General features: G+C 57.6%; 9 protein-coding genes across 11 annotated transcripts; 4 read left to right on the top strand and 5 right to left on the bottom strand.

The window, feature by feature from the left end:
• Positions 1–133: 133 nt before the first annotated feature.
• On the top strand, positions 134–1,090 carry H310_03746 (hypothetical protein; the record flags this gene model as incomplete). The annotated part of the gene is made up of 1 exon (XM_008867720.1): positions 134–1,090. The coding sequence occupies one exon, from the start codon at positions 134–136 to the stop codon at positions 977–979; it is 846 nt and encodes a 281-aa protein (XP_008865942.1). The 3' UTR covers positions 980–1,090.
• Positions 1,091–1,330: 240 nt separating this feature from the next.
• H310_03745 (TKL protein kinase) lies at positions 1,331–4,151 on the bottom strand. Its single transcript, XM_008867719.1, has 3 exons — positions 3,583–4,151; positions 1,618–3,534; positions 1,331–1,567 (listed from the first exon to the last, which is right to left on the bottom strand). Exons 1-3 carry the CDS (start codon positions 4,106–4,108, stop codon positions 1,383–1,385), a joined length of 2,628 nt encoding a protein of 875 aa, XP_008865941.1. The 5' UTR covers positions 4,109–4,151; the 3' UTR covers positions 1,331–1,382.
• A 272-nt stretch (positions 4,152–4,423) lies between these two features.
• H310_03744 lies at positions 4,424–6,487 on the top strand. Of its 2 annotated transcripts, XM_008867717.1 has the most exons (7): positions 4,424–4,602; positions 4,659–4,832; positions 4,884–4,974; positions 5,025–5,277; positions 5,327–5,937; positions 5,985–6,040; positions 6,093–6,487. In XM_008867717.1, exons 1-7 carry the CDS (start codon positions 4,438–4,440, stop codon positions 6,369–6,371), a joined length of 1,629 nt encoding a protein of 542 aa, XP_008865939.1. In that variant the 5' UTR covers positions 4,424–4,437; the 3' UTR covers positions 6,372–6,487. The 2 variants fall into 2 exon arrangements, with proteins under 2 accessions (XP_008865939.1, XP_008865940.1); XM_008867718.1 differs by having other exon boundaries at positions 4,884–5,277.
• Positions 6,488–6,506: 19 nt separating this feature from the next.
• H310_03743 (hypothetical protein) lies at positions 6,507–8,982 on the bottom strand (the record flags this gene model as incomplete). Its single annotated transcript, XM_008867716.1, has 12 exons — positions 6,507–6,593; positions 6,641–6,766; positions 6,830–6,943; positions 6,987–7,115; positions 7,163–7,321; positions 7,362–7,487; positions 7,539–7,650; positions 7,713–7,815; positions 7,861–8,176; positions 8,229–8,291; positions 8,340–8,484; positions 8,528–8,982. 12 exons carry the CDS (start codon positions 8,980–8,982, stop codon positions 6,507–6,509), a joined length of 1,935 nt encoding a protein of 644 aa, XP_008865938.1.
• Positions 8,983–9,442: 460 nt separating this feature from the next.
• H310_03742 (hypothetical protein) lies at positions 9,443–10,381 on the bottom strand (the record flags this gene model as incomplete). The annotated part of the gene is made up of 5 exons (XM_008867715.1): positions 9,443–9,619; positions 9,671–9,727; positions 9,774–9,833; positions 9,885–10,066; positions 10,111–10,381. The coding sequence occupies 5 exons, from the start codon at positions 10,379–10,381 to the stop codon at positions 9,443–9,445; spliced, it is 747 nt and encodes a 248-aa protein (XP_008865937.1).
• A 147-nt stretch (positions 10,382–10,528) lies between these two features.
• On the top strand, positions 10,529–12,555 carry H310_03741. Of its 2 annotated transcripts, XM_008867714.1 has the most exons (8): positions 10,529–10,577; positions 10,640–10,707; positions 10,774–10,947; positions 10,997–11,087; positions 11,147–11,378; positions 11,444–12,051; positions 12,104–12,159; positions 12,205–12,555. In XM_008867714.1, exons 2-8 carry the CDS (start codon positions 10,645–10,647, stop codon positions 12,433–12,435), a joined length of 1,455 nt encoding a protein of 484 aa, XP_008865936.1. In that variant the 5' UTR covers positions 10,529–10,577; positions 10,640–10,644; the 3' UTR covers positions 12,436–12,555. The 2 variants fall into 2 exon arrangements, with proteins under 2 accessions (XP_008865936.1, XP_008865935.1); XM_008867713.1 differs by having other exon boundaries at positions 10,529–10,707.
• Positions 12,454–13,605, bottom strand: H310_03740 (hypothetical protein). Its single transcript, XM_008867712.1, has 4 exons — positions 13,411–13,605; positions 13,331–13,363; positions 13,060–13,281; positions 12,454–13,012 (listed from the first exon to the last, which is right to left on the bottom strand). The coding sequence occupies exons 1-4, from the start codon at positions 13,597–13,599 to the stop codon at positions 12,632–12,634; spliced, it is 825 nt and encodes a 274-aa protein (XP_008865934.1). The 5' UTR covers positions 13,600–13,605; the 3' UTR covers positions 12,454–12,631.
• A 65-nt stretch (positions 13,606–13,670) lies between these two features.
• On the top strand, positions 13,671–14,693 carry H310_03739 (ribosome biogenesis GTP-binding protein YlqF). Its single transcript, XM_008867711.1, has 2 exons — positions 13,671–14,060; positions 14,113–14,693. The coding sequence occupies exons 1-2, from the start codon at positions 13,682–13,684 to the stop codon at positions 14,631–14,633; spliced, it is 900 nt and encodes a 299-aa protein (XP_008865933.1). The 5' UTR covers positions 13,671–13,681; the 3' UTR covers positions 14,634–14,693.
• Positions 14,694–16,797: 2,104 nt separating this feature from the next.
• H310_03738 (hypothetical protein) lies at positions 16,798–17,043 on the bottom strand (the record flags this gene model as incomplete). Its single annotated transcript, XM_008867710.1, has 1 exon — positions 16,798–17,043. One exon carries the CDS (start codon positions 17,041–17,043, stop codon positions 16,798–16,800), a length of 246 nt encoding a protein of 81 aa, XP_008865932.1.
• Between the last annotated feature and the right edge of the window lie 247 nt (positions 17,044–17,290).

The following is a 17,290-nucleotide window of genomic DNA, read 5'->3' as shown; positions in this document are numbered from 1 at the left end:
GACAGCGCCAAACACGACTCAAGCATGCGTTGAATTCGTTATACTATTAAAACGCCAGTAGGAGATGCCTGGTGGTCCAACTCGCAAGTTGGTCGTGCGTGATTTCATTGGCGAATGTCTAAACCAATTAAACATGACGTTGATCGTGACGGAGGTGAAGCCGAAGCCGCGGCAGTTCGGCGACCGCTTGGCCTTCCATGCGGTCGTGTTTCCGGCAAAACATGGCGACCGCGTCATGAAATGTCTCGTGAAGACGACGTTGTCTTTGAGAGACATGGGATATGCCCATCTCAAGCGCATGAAGAAGGGTATCGACGCAGGAACGCTCATCGCCCTCGTCTCCGTCGACGCGGATGTCCACGCTGCGGTCGTTGCAGCGCTGCATGACGTCGACGGACTTAAATCATGTAAGGTGGACGTACCAAAGCATGCCGCGCTGTCTAAAGAAGAATTCGCAGAAGGCAACGCCGTCTGGCCCATGGTTTTCCATCTCCATCCCACGACCGCTCCGCTCTCTGCCGAAGACGCCACGACCTTCGTCTCCACAATGCAATCGCTTCTTCAAAGCAACGACACAAGCATTGCCACGACAGATGGCGGATGTGCAGGTTCCCACTGCCTCGTAGTGCACCCCCACGCTCCTTTGGACATCGTAGCGTCGGCCTCGATTCCACCGACGCCATCAAAGAATCCACTCAACCAGCACGCCATCATGCGTGTCCTGGACGCGATTGCCGCGCAGCATGCAGCCCAAGGTCCGTCCAACGCGTATCTGTGCACGGGCCACGACGTGTTTGTCGCCATTGAGCCGTGCGTGATGTGCGCCATGGCGCTCGTCCACAGCCGCGTCGGCCGGGTCATCTACCTTCAGCCGAATCCGACCAGCGGCGCCTTGGGCTCCCGCTACTCTCTTCATGGCCACGAGTCGCTGAACCATCGCTACCGTGTGTTCCATGTCCATCATGACGACGCCAAGTAACTTCGTCGCCATGGCATAAATCCCGGAATGTATATTTTGTAGCAGATATAGATCGGTTAACTTTTCAACACATTCCAGATTTGATTTCTCAAAATGGACGTTTCTTCTCAACGCCAAGCCCCATGGCGATTTGTTCTGCCGTTTGATGGGAAAACGCCCCCTCTACACGGCCATATATCGCAACGGGCAATTCAAAGGTCGGTACAAGTGTACTGACCCGAAGGGGCCTAGCTACGAGGGGAGCGACTTGGGACGTCTCATAGTTCCTCGCAGTGTGTCAGGACACCGTCATGTTTATCTTATACACGACATGTCATAGAGAATCACCTATGTATGTATGTATGTACGTACTGTAGCAAACTCTCCAAAACTACCGTAGATGTTATAATATACAAGATATACACTATCCCATGTTGCCGACATTGTGAAGGTCCATGAACTCGTCCTTCATGGCTTCGAGCATGGGAACGATCTGGTTGAAGCCAGGTCGAAGCTCCTGCTTGCGCTGCCAGCACTCCTTGAGCAGTTTGTCCAGGCAGAGTGGCGTGTCGTCGGGGTTGACAGGGCGCAATGTGCCACATGCGACGCCTACACACAACCCATGACAGGTCGATCCGTCACGAAGGACGTTCCATTACCTTTCATCACTTCGCTCGATCCCATCGACGGGTACGGCTCGGACCACGCCAGCGCCTCCCACACGATGATTGAGAAGCTAAAGACATCGCACGGCGTTCCGTACTTTTCGCCGCGGAGGACCTCGGGCGCGACCCACAGCGGCGACCCGCAGATGCTCATGGTTTTCCCAACCTCGCGGAACTTGGACAGCCCAAAGTCGGCGATCTTGGTGCGCATGGTCTCGTCGAGGAGGATGTTTTGGGACTTGAGGTCGCGGTGAATCACGATGGGGTTGTGGTTGTGCAAGTAGGCAAGGCCGCGGGCCATGTCGAGCGCGATGTTGTAGCACAGCGCGCGGTGGTCCGCGACCGCGGGGCGGGGCTTCTTGTGGTAGTAGTCGAAGAAGCTTCCGTTCACGAGAAGCTCCGTGACAAGGAGCAGGTTGGGTGGATTCGAACACGACCCCATGAAGAGCACAATGTTGGGGTGGTGGAGGCCCTTCATGATCGAACACTCCTTGTGAAACTCGAGCATCGTGTTCTTGGGCACGGCGCCGATCGGGAGCTTCTTGATCGCGACGGGCGTCCCAAAGTACAAGCCAGAGTACACAACGCCGAACACGCCCTTCCCGATGCTGTCGCCGCACACCACGTCCTTCTCCGTGATGAGGAACCCGTCTTCCGGCTCGACTGCATTTGCCAGGACGAGTTTCCTGTCTGGGAAGATAATGTGGTCTTCCCATGCTTCTTCCCCGCAGTATACGACGAGCGCTTGCTGCAGAATCGAGATGATGCCGGCAAACGTCGGTCGGACGTTCGGATTCACGTCCCAGCATTTGTGCATGAGGGCTGGGAGCGTCTGAAGCCCGGCGTGGTCCAGCGGGTCGAGGGGGCTAAAGTCGGTCGGCCGCTTCCCGCTCTGCACAATGAACGGCACCGCGTCGGCCGAGACGTTCTCGAACGGACTCGCCCCACTCAGCGCTTCGTACAAGATGATGCCGAAGCTGTACACGTCCGACTTTTCAGTGTGCTCTTCGCCGTTGAAGACCTCTGGGGCGAGCCACATGGGCGTCCCCACGTACAGCCGCTTGTTTTCCGCGACCGCGTCGTTTCGAAGCGCTTTGAGCTTGCTCAGCCCAAAGTCGCTGACTTTGCAGCGCCAGTCGGCGTCGATGAGGAGGTTGATGGACTTGAGGTCGCGATGGATGAGCGGCGGCGTCGAGCAGTGGAGAAAATTCATGCCACGGGCCGAATCCAGCAGCATGCGAAGCAGCAGCGTCCAGTCGATTTTGAGCTCTTCGGAATGAATCACGCCGTGGACGCTGCCCTTGGGGCAGATCTCCATGACAAGGCCCACGTACTCGGGGTGCAGCATGACACCCATAAACATGACGACATTCGGGTGGCGGAGCTGCGCCATCACCGACGCCTCGGCGCCAAACGACGTCACAATCGCCTGGGTGTCGCCCTGCAGGATAATCTTCTTGACCGCGACGCTTGTTTCCTTCCACCGCGCCGCGTACACGCAGCCAAACGTGCCACTGCCGAGCTCATTGCCGAGCTCGACGTCCTTGGGATCGATGTGGCAGTTGGAGTTGAGGATCCCGGCCTGGCTCCCGACGCCGCCTTCGTTCGAGACGGCGGCGCCGCCGCTAAACCACCCCGTCATCTCCATCGTCATTTGGATCTGGACATTCTCCTTGGCGAGGCGCTCCGTCAAGACAAAGTCCCGTCGCTCTTCGTACTCCCAGTTCCACGACAGGAACGAGAGGAAGATCGAGTACAGAAAGACGGCGGCCGTCGACGTCCCCGGGCTGCTCAAGCTCATGTTGGACACGGCCGAAAAGTGCACCCATGCCATCACGATGAAGCACAATGCACTACAGAGGAGAACAACGCCGGCTTCGAGAAACGTGAGCCCGGTGGACGACGTGATGCCTACACCCATGTCGATGACGCCTGCACCCATACAAAAGAGCCGTGTACCGAGCGAAAAGATGAACTGCACCCACACGTTCTTCTCCGACACGTCCGTGGCCGCGGCCGTCGTGTCGAGGAGCGCACACACTTGCCCGACCAAACAAATGAGGGTCAGCGCGGCGCTGCTGTTGGCACGCTGAAAGTACCGATGGAATACCACCACACTAAACCCGCAGAGGCCAACGATCCCAGGAAAGATGAGCACGAGCGGCACTTCGGTCCAGTGGTTGGTCGTGTCGCGTTTGAGTGTGGCCTGCATGACGACGAGCAGTGGAATCACGCACGCCGTGAAACCCGCGCCGTAGCGGAGACGCGTCCGGTACTTGGCCTGACGCGCCGTGCGAAAACGTTCCTCGAGCTCGCTGTCCGCGAATCGGAGGCTCATAAAGTTGATCTCGAACGCTTCCGTGTGCTTTTTCGACTCGCGCTTGGACACGGGCTTTCGGAAGAAGAGGGACGTGGACTTGGTCGGCGAGTCGGCCTCCGTCGCTTTCGGGGACACTTTAGGCATAGGGCGCCGTCCTGTAGCCATCGAACTCGCCACCCTGCCGCTTCGTCAAGAGCGGGCGGTTGCAAGATAACGAAACAGCACCATGACCACGCCGCGCTATCTTTAGCCGAAAGGGCACATCGGTCAGGATATATGAAATACGGTATCTCCATCATGCGACTCCGCGATTGGTGGAACCCACTGCGCCGGTGACTGTGGTCATATCATGTAGTACATATATACAACGGTATCTGAAACGGCATGATCGCCAGGTGAAACCACAGCAAAAAAGTGGTTGTCTGTTCAGATATATGAAAAACGGAGTTGAAAGCAGCCAATCAGGAGGGCGTTTCGACTCGCCGATCTTTGCGATGATGCTGCGGCACGAGCGGCGGCGAACGCACATGCTGGTGCTAGTTCTGTCGAGCCTGATGGTGTTTGGAAGCACCTACTGCTACGACAACCCCAGCGCACTCAAGTCCCAGCTGCAGCAACGATTCCATCGCCTTCCCAAGGCGCAATACGAGTTCCTCTTTGTACCGACAAGACTCATTCGTCAAACTCGCCTGTTCTCATCACTCCATGTGGATAGAGCTTGTCGTACTCATTGTACTCGACCCCCAACATGGTCTTGCCTTTCTGTGGAGGCTTACTCGTGGATAAATTCGGCGTGAGTTCCGTGGCGCTCGTTCTGTCGCTCTTGCTGCTTGCTGGGCAGGTCGTTGTCGCCATCGGATGCGCCTGGGAGAACTTTTACCTCATTCTGGTACGATCTCGGTTCTATCCTTTCCCATAGCTTCAACGGCGACGGGTCTAGGCCGGTCGCATGCTCTTTGGACTCGGAGGAGAGACCATGTGGGTCGCCCAAAGCACATTCGTTACGTACTGGTTTGACTCGAGTGAATTGGGTGCGCACCTACGTCTGGCAGCACCGCGGCCCTCTGAAACCCCCCTCTAGCGTTTGCCTTTGGCATCAACACTTTGTTTGCAAGGCTGGGCACCGTCATGAATGACAAGTTGAGTCCGTTCATTGCCAACACCTACAGTGTGACGCATGCGTTGTGGGTGGGGGTCGTGTTCTGTGGGTTCTCGTTGGCCTGCACCTACGTCCTCGTCCGAGTGGACGCCATGCACGCACCCATCGCTGAAAAGGCGACAGTACCGTCGACGGCGCGCCAAACTTCGTTCCGGCGCTGGCTCGGCTTGTTTAGGTTCTTCCTTCCGTTCACACTGCGCGCTATTGACCACCACTGTGTTTAGCCCGTCGTTTTGGCTCATTGCACTATCTTACGTTTCGTTTTACGCCGTGGTCGGTCCCTTTAACAACGTTGCGAGCTCTGTGCTGTTGGAGCGCGATTACTTCCAGCAGCCCCCACCGCTCTGCCAGCGCTGCGGTCTTGGCTACTACACAACATACTGTGACGCGATTTCGCCCCACTGCCCCGCCGTGCCCCCGTTTGCGTGGCCTCTGCCGCTTCTGTCCAAGAACTGCTCGATCGCGTCGGCCTTTGACCAGTTCCGGTGCTCCAAGTCCCCGCCCTACATCCAGGACGAAGACATCAACTGCGACGACCTGTCGTGGCGAGAAGGTCCGTTTACGCACAAGTACTGCGCCACCAAGAGTTTGGCGGAGGTCACTGCAACGGAAGCGATGAGCGTGATGCCGCTCATCGTGGCCATGGTGGCTCCGCTGAGCGGCACCATTGTGGATGCAGTCGGGTTGAGGCTATTGCTCGCGTTGTTCGCCGACGTGCTGCTCTTGACGGCGCACATGGCTCTCACATTCACCAAAATCAATGCACATGGCGTGCTCGCAGGCCTCGGCATCGGCGCCTGTTTCTTTTCATCGACGATGTGGCCATGCATTCCATGTGAGTCAGCGCTCGCTTGGACCGCTCACGACGTCCATCGCCTGTAGATGTTGTGGACCCGACCGTGGTCGGCACTGCCTTTGGCGCCATCACGGCGTTCTCCGTACGCGCGTCCATCGGCGCACATTTGCGTCCTGACTACTACTCGTGTATAGAACTGCGGCCTCGCCGTCGTGCCGGTGCTCGTCGCCGCGGTTTTCAACGCGTACAACTCGTACATTCCCCACGTCGAGGTCGTGTTCATGGGGTGCGCAGCCGCCACGCTCGTCCTGGGGCTATGTCTCAATTGCGTCGACATCGCGCGTGGCCACGTCTTGAATCGAAAGGTTCTGCGCGCATGGCAGAGTCCGCTGCGGCCAGCCACGTGCCGCCAACGCATCGACCTGTCGGACCAACCCTTGCTAGCCGACGACGACGACGATGGCACGTTTTAAATGACCACAAACAAACACATCGCCATGACGGTGTATTCCATCGCCGCGCCATGTGACGATATCGTGGTTTCAACTCATGTCGTGGGGTCGTGGCGGCGAGAGCGGGGCGACGAACGTGCCACGTCATGTACGATGTCACTTCCACTCGGGCTTGGCGCGCCGCTGTCCGTGCGCGTGCTTTGCCTTGAGAGCCTTGGTCAGCTCCATCGATTTCGCAATGCGCTACAACGACTATCGATCATCGATCGTGTGCATCCCGAACGCGATACCGAGATGTAGGTCGGGACATCGATCGTGTGCGGTTTGAATGTGCACTCGCTAAACTCTTGGACCTCCTGCTCCTGCAGCGCCTTGCGCTGCTTCTCGTACAGCTTGAGTGTGTGTTCTTGCAGACGCTACGTGCGTCCGCCACGTCATGTCGTTGATCCACTAAAAATGTAGCCACGACATGGTCGTACTTGGACATAAGTTTCCGGGCTCGACAGCACTTTGAGTTTGCTCTCGACGTGGGGAATCGTCGACGGATTCACGGCGGGCTTGAACGTGAGCTGGGACATTTCGTGCTGCTCCATCTACGAAATTTGGATGAGATGCCGTCGAACGAGTGGACGGTACTCGCAGCTTCATGAGGCGCTGGGATGTCTCTCGTCGGAGCAAGTCGCCACGGCTGAGCTCGGTGACGCTCCGTGCAGCGCGGCTCGCGCTCACGTCGTTGATCTTGGGCTTGAATGTGCACTGCGGATCCTGGCCGGGCATGACGACGCCTCCTCGTGGACGATCATCGACATCACCTGCAGCTTGATCGATCGATTCTTGAGCTTGTCATGTTCTTTTCGCAGCGCATACTTGGCGACCCGCTCGATAAAGTCGCCTTTCCGCCCTTGCTGCATGATGTCGTTGGACTTTTTATTGATTGCGGGTTTGAACTCGAACGTGTGGTGTGTCCGCGCCTGGCCGACGGTCAGCATGCCCTTGTCGAGCCCGACGTACTGCGTCAAGTCGGCGCTGGCGCTCCCGTTCCTGCGCCACCTGCCGCCGCATGAATTCGTTGAACCGGCGTTTTCGGTCGCTTCGATCGCCCACCGACCCCGCCGACGTCGGTCTCGATCCTTCGTTCTGTTGCCACGCATCAATACTCGACACCACGCAACGAATCCTCTCGCGCACCTCAGTCTTGCCATCGTCCAGACTCCGCGGCCCTGGTCGGTCATGCGCCATCTTCGCCACGTCGACCAGTTCAAGGCACGTCTCGGGCGTCTCAATGGCTGTCGCAGGCCGGCTACGATGCCGCCACGAAACCAAGTCACCGCTCTCCCGGTCATCACTGCTTTGGACACGTACCTCAGTCGATCAAAAATGTTTTGCTGCGTGTACAGGTGGGCCGACACCATATCTTTTGGAATCGCATTGATCTTGGGATTGAATGTGCACTCGTCCAAGTCTGCTGCGCACTCGTATGGCTCGCACTGTCGTGGCGAGTTCAACGTACCGGTCGTAGGCGCGGATGGCGCGACGAACTTTTTGTTGTACACGGGCTCTTTGTACTTGGACCGGACCGTCGGCATCATGGACGTCCTGTTCACGTGCGGCTTGAATGTGCACTCGCGCTGCTCATCTTGCTCTTCTTGCTCGCGTGCCCGCTGCGCCATCTCGTCCCGCAGCTTCCAGTTGATCACGTCCTGCGGCAAACAACCAAGGCCATGCATGAATACTCGATGCCAACGTGACGGACGTGCCTTGTACAACCGATCGGTGACGGGCTCGGCGTTGCGATGGCGGAGCTTGGACGCGACCTTTTGCGATTTCTACGACGCAAACCGACTGAGCCATGGCGTTCGCGTTGAGCGACCGACGCACGGGATTGATCGTCGGCTGGAATGTGCACTCGGTGAGCTCGACCTCGAGCTGCTCTTGCTTTAGCTAGACACAACAAGACCGCGTGAAACTTGTGTGCGCGACGAGGGGTACCTTTTCCTTGAGATTCTCCTTTTGCTGTTTCCATCGGGATACCCGCACATGGAACGAGTCTTCGTCCATGTAATGCACGTAGCGCGATGTCGCGCCGCCGTCGTCGTCGTTTGGCTGCGACGATCGATCGGTCACCGAGCTGTCCCTGAACATACAAATCATGCATCCACATGAAGCGTGCTACGTACTCGAACGAAGGGCTCTCCTCCATCGGTGAGTACGCAAATGGATCTGTTGGAATGAACTTGGCCGTTGCCACATCAGCCTCGCGTGTTTCGTCGACTCGGGTCGTGCTGGGATGTGAACGCTGCAGCGCCTTCTCGGCAGCCAGTCGACTCGCTAAGAGCTGTTGCACCGACATCAGCTTTGCCTGGTCGTGCGATACCCCCGCGCGGTCTGTGTCGTACAGCGACTGCTGCTGACTTCGCACGGACGATACATCTCCTCGGTCGCGGTTGTCCACCACTGACGCCGCAAACGACGCCCCATTCCGTTTGATACGTACTTCCGCCACCTCGCCGCTGCCGGTTGGTTGAAGCTTGGACAGCTGCATGAAGAGCTCGGCCTTGGAGATTTCTCCCGCTTTGAGCCTCTGCATGAGCTCTGCGATCTCGCGAGTCTTCGAATTCACCGCCGACGCCATCGCCACTTCGACGATGCTGTCCCTTCGCCTAATTTTATCGCGTCGTTTCGCCAACAACATCCGGATAAACGTATCCGGGTAAACAGTGTTGGCACGATCCGTAGAATCGGATGCCGTGACACGGCGCCGGGACGACTTATCGCCACTGTCGCGACGCACGTATGAAGTGCCTCGCCGTGTCAACGGTGCGTAATGCCGCCGCTATTCCCCACGTGGAGTGTCAAGGGTGGTTCTTCTGCAGGTGCATTCTTTTTAACACCTGCGCTGTCAAGTTGTCTGGTCGATCCGTGCATCGGTCCATCAGGTTGTGCTCAATACAATCAACAACCGCGGGGACGCCATCGAACATGGCTGACAAAGCCTCAATGGTGGAATCGCCTGCTTTTTATACCAAGTACGCTCAAAAATGAAGGCATGAGCATCTTTGACTCGACGAGAAATCGCTTGTAGCTTTGCAGTGTCATGGCGCCGTGTCAACCGAAGCTAGCGTCATCATTTGGTGCATGAGGTGTCCCATGGATCTGCATGTGAGCTGAAGCGTCTCCTCCGTCAAACGGCCCTTACTGGCTTGAACCATCTTGAATTGCGCCAAGAGGACTCGGGTTACAACCACCAGCGCGTGCTGCGCGGCGTCCATCTGCCGACCCCCGTTTAACACATGAATACGACTTGGGGCACTCGCGTGTACCTGCTGGCCAGTCTCCTTGATGGCTTGCAACTTGCCCTTGCGTTTCGCTCGTTCGTGCTGTCCGTCGGATGAGTGTCGAGTAGTTGAAGGAAGGGCAGCATACCTTGTGGACGGCCGTGAAGTAGTCCGACTCGAGGTTTTCACGCTGGTGCATTTGAGGCAACTACACATGACGTGTCAACCGAGACCGACATGTCGTGCGTTGTGTCCCCACCAATGCTTCCATTCGCTCAACGTGGTGTCGAAGCTGGGGGAGCACGTGCTGCTCCAACGATGGGCCATACGCCATCGTCTTGCCTTGGATTTGACGCATCATGTCGGCAAATCGAGTGTCCGAACGGTCCATCTTGATCCGTGCATTGCATTCGCCGACATTTAGCATCGCGCCGCCAAGCTCTACCCATCCGTCAAATGTCAGCAACAACTCCACACAAACGTACGGGACACACACTGCGCCAGTTGCTTCAACGATCCTTCCTGAGCCTTCACATGGTGGAGGAGATCCATGTACTTGGCTCTTTCAGTCGCATACTCGTCTTGGTTGAACACGGCCGCGGTCTCTTCGCGAACTTTCCCAACAATATGTCGCTGGGTGAACCTTCGCAGGGCGTCCCGGACACGCGTCGTCACTGGTCGATGGGTCTGCTGCTGCACCACCCTCTCGTGCTCGCTCTCGAGGCGCCGTTCGTCTTGAATCGTCGCCAGCTCCATCGTGGTTCTCTCTCGGCAGATTTGGGAATGCGCCATCGACCGCTTGCACCTCGCGTCGCCACGTTTTCTGCTCCGAACTCCGGATAAACACTCTTAACCGGGTAACCGGATAAAAGGGTGCGCGTTATGCGGATGACCAGGGGTGCAATCTTGGTGTATCTTGCAGCATGCTCGAGAAGGCGGCGACGGCGAAGCGGTGGGTCCTCGTGCTCTCCAGCTTGCTGGTGGTGGGTCTGAGCTACTGCTACGATAACCCAGGTGCGATGAAGTCGCAGCTGCAGCAGCACTTTCACCGCATCCCAAAGTCCAAGTACGAGCTGTTCTTTGTACGTTCCACGCGCCGCTCTCTTGGTTGACGTATTGATTGATGGGTTCATGATGCGCGCCAGTAGAATTTGACGTACAGCCTGTACTCGGTGCCGAACATGGTGCTGCCACTCTTTGGCGGAGTCTTGATCGATCGCGTGGGTGTGCAGACCATGACGATGGTCGTCGCAAGCCTCGTGCTCGTGGGCCAAGTGATCGTTGCTCTCGGGTGTGCTGCGCACAACTTTGACGTCATTCTCGTAAGCTGCTGGCGACGTGACGGTGTCGACAAACGAGTTTGTCGTGCAGGTCGGGCGCATCGTGTTTGGACTTGGTGGGGAGACCATGGGCGTCGCACAAACCAAGTTTCTCGTCACTTGGTTCGACATGTCTGAGCTCGGTGTGTTGTTTCCAAGTCGACCATCTTCATCGTCACCCTCACGCCACCACGTGCCGTAGCGTTTGTGTTTGGGCTGAGCAACAGCTTCTCTACGTTTGCCACCGTGCTCAACTACAAGTGGAGCCCGTGGATAGCCGACCATTATCAAGTGACCACGGCTCTGTGGGTTGGCGCCGGCGTATGCGGTCTGTCGTTCATGGCGGCGCTCTTGTTGATCCAAATCGACAAGAAAATGCACACGACGTCCGAGAAATCGGACAAAGCATCCCTGCGTGACCTCAAACTGTTTGGGTAATGCTCTCGTTCCTTGCAACTTGCTCCACCCAACGGCACCGGCAACCCTCTCTTGGTCGTAGGTGGCTCTACTGGCTCCTGGCTCTGCAAGCTCTGGTGAGTAGCTGCGCAATGAGCTTCAACAACACGGCCACCAGCGTCTTCCTCGAGCGCGATTACTTCCAGCAGCCCCCACCGCTGTGCCAGCGCTGCGGTCTTGGCTACTACACAACATACTGTGACGCGATTTCGCCCCACTGCCCCGCCGTGCCCCCGTTTGCGTGGCCTCTGCCGCTTCTGTCCAAGAACTGCTCGATCGCGACGGCCTTTGACCAGTTCCGGTGCTCCAAGTCCCCGCCCTACATCCAGGACGAAGACATCAACTGCGACGACCTGGCGTGGCGAGAAGGTCCGTTTACGCACAAATACTGCGCCACGAAAAGTTTGGCGGCCGAGACAGCGACGAGTGCTTTGAGCTACAACCCGATGGTTCAAACGGGGCTCGCTCCTTTGGCCGGACGGCTCGTCGACTTGTTTGGGCGGCGACCCGTTGTGAGCCTCATCGCTGAGATCGGCATCGTTGTCGCTCATGCCGCCATCAACTACTCCCACGTCGTTGTGACGGCGCCACTGCTCTTGCTCGGGGTCGGCCAGTGTTTTTTCGTTTCCAGCATGTCGTCGTCGTTTCCCTGTACGTGAAATTGATCTGTCGACAAGTTTGGTAACAAATTGTCTCGATGCAGTGGTTGTGCCGCCGCGAGCGATTGGGACTGCCTACGGCCTCCTGGCCATCGTTGGGGTATGTGTGTGCTCGATCGTCATGGTCGTGACCAAGATGGAATAGAACATGGGCTCGGCCGTGACGCCGCTGGTCGTCGCGGCGCTCTACGGCCATTACGACCGATACATCCCCCATGTCCAAGTTTTGTTTGTGGTTTTTAGCGTCACCAACGCCGTGCTCGGCGTCGGGCTTGTTGCGATGGACAAGGCTCACGATGGCGTGCTCAGTCGCCACCCCCTGCCGGATCCTGGGGATGGAGGCCACAAGGAGCCGCTCATGGACGCACTCTCGTAGATGGCGACACCTGTTGTGTCCTGTACGAGCAGACGAATACATTGGCTCTCGCTACACGTTCATCAGCATGCAGGCCATCCTGCACACGCCATCCTATGGTTTGTAGTTGAATTCTTTGGCTCGAGCGATGTTTTGCAAGCGCGATGGCAAGGGCGCCCGGCATGGTGTTTGACTTTATGCGCGTGGGGATATTGCTTCATGTTGTCTTTGTCGCGTTCGACGGGCGCTTAGCAGATTTGGTGTCTGAGATTTGAGGCAGAAGAGGAATCGCACAGCAGAGGGGAGCTTTGGACGAAGGGCGACTCGTTATCGGGACCGGCGAGTACTGCACGTAAAACGCCCTTCGGATCGCATCCGACGTGTTGGCGGCCGAGAAGTGCCACACGTCCGACCGAAATGCGAGAATGGACCCTGCAGACGCTAGAACAGGCTCGGAGCTGCAATGGTCGGGGCCTTGGAGCGCCCGGAACTGCAGCGCGCCGTTCGTCGATGTCACGTCGTCAAGCGCTATCCATGCTGAGAGGTACCATGGAATGGATTCGCGGTGGACGCACATCCCGAGTTGCTCTGTGTCGTCCTAGCAGCATGTGAACAACGCAGCAGCACTGGTCGAGGAACCCATGCCTGGTGCCATCGAAACTCGACGTTGGACTGCGGTGGTTTGACCACGTAATGCTCGTTGAAGAAGTACACGAATGGGCCAGTACCATGTGGAAGTAGCGCTTGCATGTTGGCGGGCAGCTCGTCAAAGAGCAGTGCCTGCAGATCGCTGGACAATGGTCGATGGACCAACGCGTTGCGAAGGGCGACGTAAGCTTCTAGGTCGACTCGAGAACGCTGCGTGCGCTACACAACTGCAGCATCATGCGCAAGCCTCTCCAGGAAGCACACGTACGTTGCCAGACGCGAAAATGTCCAACACGCAGCCCTACAGAAATCCTTTACCATGGTGCGATCGTGACCACACAGGTTTACCATGTCGACAAGGTCGTCGGCTGACGTGTGGGCGTACAATTGGTCGCATTCTTCCCGAAGCTCACTTAGTTGAGCAGCGCTGAGGGATTGAGGCAGCAGGAGGTATCCATGCGTGTCAAAGAAGGTTTGATCCGACGCTGTCACGGTCGTATCATGCCGATCCGAATCGCTTCCGTGCCGCCGCTTCATTTCGTTGACGTGAATGGAAAAATGCGAACATTATCCGGAATTTCGGATACTGTCCCAGCATGCCATCAAAACCGAGCAAGACATGGCGGCAGCCAAGGGATTCCGCACGGTGTTCAAGGCGCCGGCGGCGATCAATTGGTTCCCTGGGCACATGAACAGCGCCCGAAATGCCATGAAGGCGCAGTTGAACAGCGTCGACGTGATCATTGAGGTGCGGGATGCGCGGATACCATGGTCGTCTGCCAACCCCGTCCTTGATGGCATTGGCAGCCACAAGCCGCGCCTTGTCGTGTTGAACAAGTCCGACTTGGCGAACTCGAACATGAAGGAGCGCGTGGAATACCGCTTTGATGAGCAAAACATGGACTGCATGTTCACGTCGGTGATCAAAGGCAAGCACATGCGAAACATCCTGCAATGGTGCACCGAGCACGGCAAGTCCCAGTTCCAGTCCACGGCAGGTACGCGAGGCGCGGTCGAATGAGGTCACTGCACGTACCCCTCCACGTGTAGGGACAGTGGTGATGGTCGTGGGAGTACCCAACGTTGGCAAGTCATCCATGATCAATGCATTCCGCAGCATCTCGACGTCGTTGAAGCTATCAAAAGGGAAGAAGAAGGCGGTGGTCGGCCCCACGCCTGGCGTGACCTTGCGCACGGACATCATCAAAGTGAACGAAACCCCCGCGATTTACGTGATGGACACGCCCGGCGTCATGCTACCGAACATTCCGTCGCCGTCGGTCGGGTTGAAGCTGGCGCTGACAGGCGCCATCAAGGACGAGATCGTGGGCGAGGAACTCATCGCGGACTACATGTTGTTCCTGCTCAACCAGATGAATTCGACACAGTACGTCAAGGCGCTCGGTCTATCTGGCCCCACAGACGACATTGATGAGCTGATGGCCAGCATCACCAAGCAGAGCGGCGGCGTCGGCAAGCCGGAAGAACGGCAGCGGCTCCTCGCGGCGCAGTATCTACTCAAGGAGTTTCGGCGGGGCTCGTTTGGTCGGTTTACGTTGGATCCGCTGTAAATCGCACGTAAACAAACGGACAAATGTCATTCATTGAATGGGAGCTTCGGTCCCTCCACATCATGGCGTGCCCACCATGTCGTGCCGTCGATTTCGCCGTCGATCCGCAACTCGACCACACCACCAGTGCAGCTTTCGGTTTGGACCGTCCCCTCGTCGCTTTCCATGGAACGGGGCCCGCACAGAGCTCCGTTGGCCGTGTACGGCCAACATGCTTCCAACAGTGCGCTCCGTCGGGACCGTGCGCCAAACGAACGTCGCCGCGATGGATTCCTCGCCTCGGATGCAGCGCTCTGGTCGGGTTTCAAGAACGACAAGCGAAAGTATTGCATTCTCAATTCGGATTGGCTAAAAATATATTTGTAACTTACTTGTATTGGTTGAAAAGTATGTTCTTTCATCATTTTGTCCAATCAATATGTCTGTAACCATCCCCGCTCGACAAGTACAACTGCGAGCAACCCACGACCTCGCACGTGCATCGAGTTCGCGTTCGCAGCTCCGACGTATCCTGAGGCACCTTGGACAGCCGATAGAATCGTTCATGAGCGATCTCGATGCGTCCATGCGGTGGCTCCATTTCAGTGTGCCGCCCAAAGCGAGCGCAGCTCGTACACCCACATCCGTGGACGGGTGCGGGCTACGATGCAGTTGGTCGTCGGGCACGCGAACCCGGCGCTTGCATTCCTGACACTGACCAAAAATGCCGCATCTTTTGGACAGATTCAGCCGACAAAAGCCGACGTGGTCCAACGCGCTGCCAAAAGTCGAAACAGCGTTCAAGTCTGCCGCCGTCGTCCCTGGCAGCAAAAAAGAGGAGCCGACATTGCCACACAGAAAAGGTAGTTGGCAGCACGACGCAGCATATTCATTGACAGCAACTTTGCTACCGACCGCTGCCAACCGTCCATTTTTCAAGGCGTTCGCGACACCGACCACCAGTCCAGTTCATCACTGCTGCGTACCCCACCGCCCCAAGTCCAGCGCATCCGACCCCCTTCGCAACGACATTCGGATCGCACGTCCCTAGCGCATGTCTTCATCTCCACCCATAAGGCATTCGTCGGGCCGCCTCATCTCGAGCGACAACGTCTCGGCGAACGAGATCCGCTTCGCAGTGTACTCGAAAGCGGTCGAACCAGACTCGCACGATCGACGCCGATTGACCAACCGAGAGGGCGGTCGAGTGGCGTGGCGGCAGGACCGACAACTCAAAAAGGGCTGGAGTACCCGACTCAAGTTCTCGCCGCAACAACAACACGCGGGCAACTGCCCGACAGTTCCTGGTCGCCGTCATGAGAAGCACCAGATGCTGCCCATCACGTCCTGCGCCGTCACCCGCCATCGCGCATGGATTGAATTGCTCACGGCTTCGAAAACCACTGCGACGACCCGCCTTGGTCCAACACGCAATTCCATGAAGCACTTTGGGCTGCTCCCGTCGCGGCCTCCATCGATCGTGCCTTTGTCGATACGATATTTCGCGACACTGCTTCCATGGCGTCCGACCCGTTCCTGTGGCAACGCGATAGCCAAAGTCGAGCCTGCGATGCCTGCCAAGAACATGAGCCTTGACTCTGTCCGTGCTTCGTGGCACGGTGGTGGGACCGCCGCAAACGAATGGCACCAACTTCGTTGTCCAACTCTGCATGTGCCACACTCAAACGGGCCGCCACGTGACGAAAAGCAAAACGGCGTCGGCGATTCCTCGACGAGCAGCACGACATTCCAGAGAATGATTCACTTGTGGTCCCAGCGACCTGGACACACCATCGAGCGCACACTTGCAAGTGGTGCGGGCATGTCGTGTGGGGTGGATGTGGGCATGCAATGCCACCTGCCCCCCGATCCTTGTTTCCACAAGGACGCACCGCTTCCGTGGCAGCCGCTCCTTCACGTCCACACGATCGAGTACTGGCATGCCGCCGTGGGTTGTACCCATGGCACACCGACCGGTTGGGCGACACGATCGTAGCCATTCCCCACAGCAGTCGATCCATCCTCAAACGAGCGCGACGAGTGCGTTTCATCTCGTATTGGCCGGTCTGCTTGTCCTAGAACGGTGCTGTATCGAGAGCTGCCCAGAGCCGCCCCAACAGCCTCGACGACGGCAAGCGGCCTCGAACTGCCATGGACGCCCGCGTGTACATGTTGGACATTACACCTAGGGCGATGTCCCGTACATCTCGAGACGCTTGGGGGCGTGGAGGAGCGGCACGTTCTCGTGGAGGGGCATCACTTGCGGCGGCGCATGCGGCGTCATCGTGGCCGAGTGGAGGACACCCCCCGATCGAAAGTCCACCGAGACAAGGACAAACCCAACGCCAAGCGCTGCAAACGCGCCAAACCATTCGTGCGCGAACGGAATGTACTTGTGGTCGGCCGCGATGTACCTGACGACAACCACCATCGGCACGGCAGCCAAACCGCAATTCTACCGGGAAAACGTTGGCGCATTGTCCGCTTGAGAGGTGCAGAGGTACCAGAGACGCGCCGCCAGGACGCCAGACGCCGTTTCCACGTGATGCAGCTCGACGCAATCGATGGGCTCCGTACCACAGGAACTCCATCCACCGCCACATGCAGCAAGCACGTCGTCGCCGTCGAGATGCTGTACACGACTTCGTCGCTCTCGACGTTGAGGCACTTGACGTGGA

This window comes from Aphanomyces invadans (genome assembly GCF_000520115.1).
Source record: "Aphanomyces invadans strain NJM9701 unplaced genomic scaffold supercont1.5, whole genome shotgun sequence".
NCBI lineage: Eukaryota > Oomycota > Saprolegniomycetes > Saprolegniales > Verrucalvaceae > Aphanomyces > Aphanomyces invadans.
The sequence above is the reverse complement of the archived record's forward strand: the minus strand, read 5'-3'. Positions and strand labels throughout refer to the sequence as shown.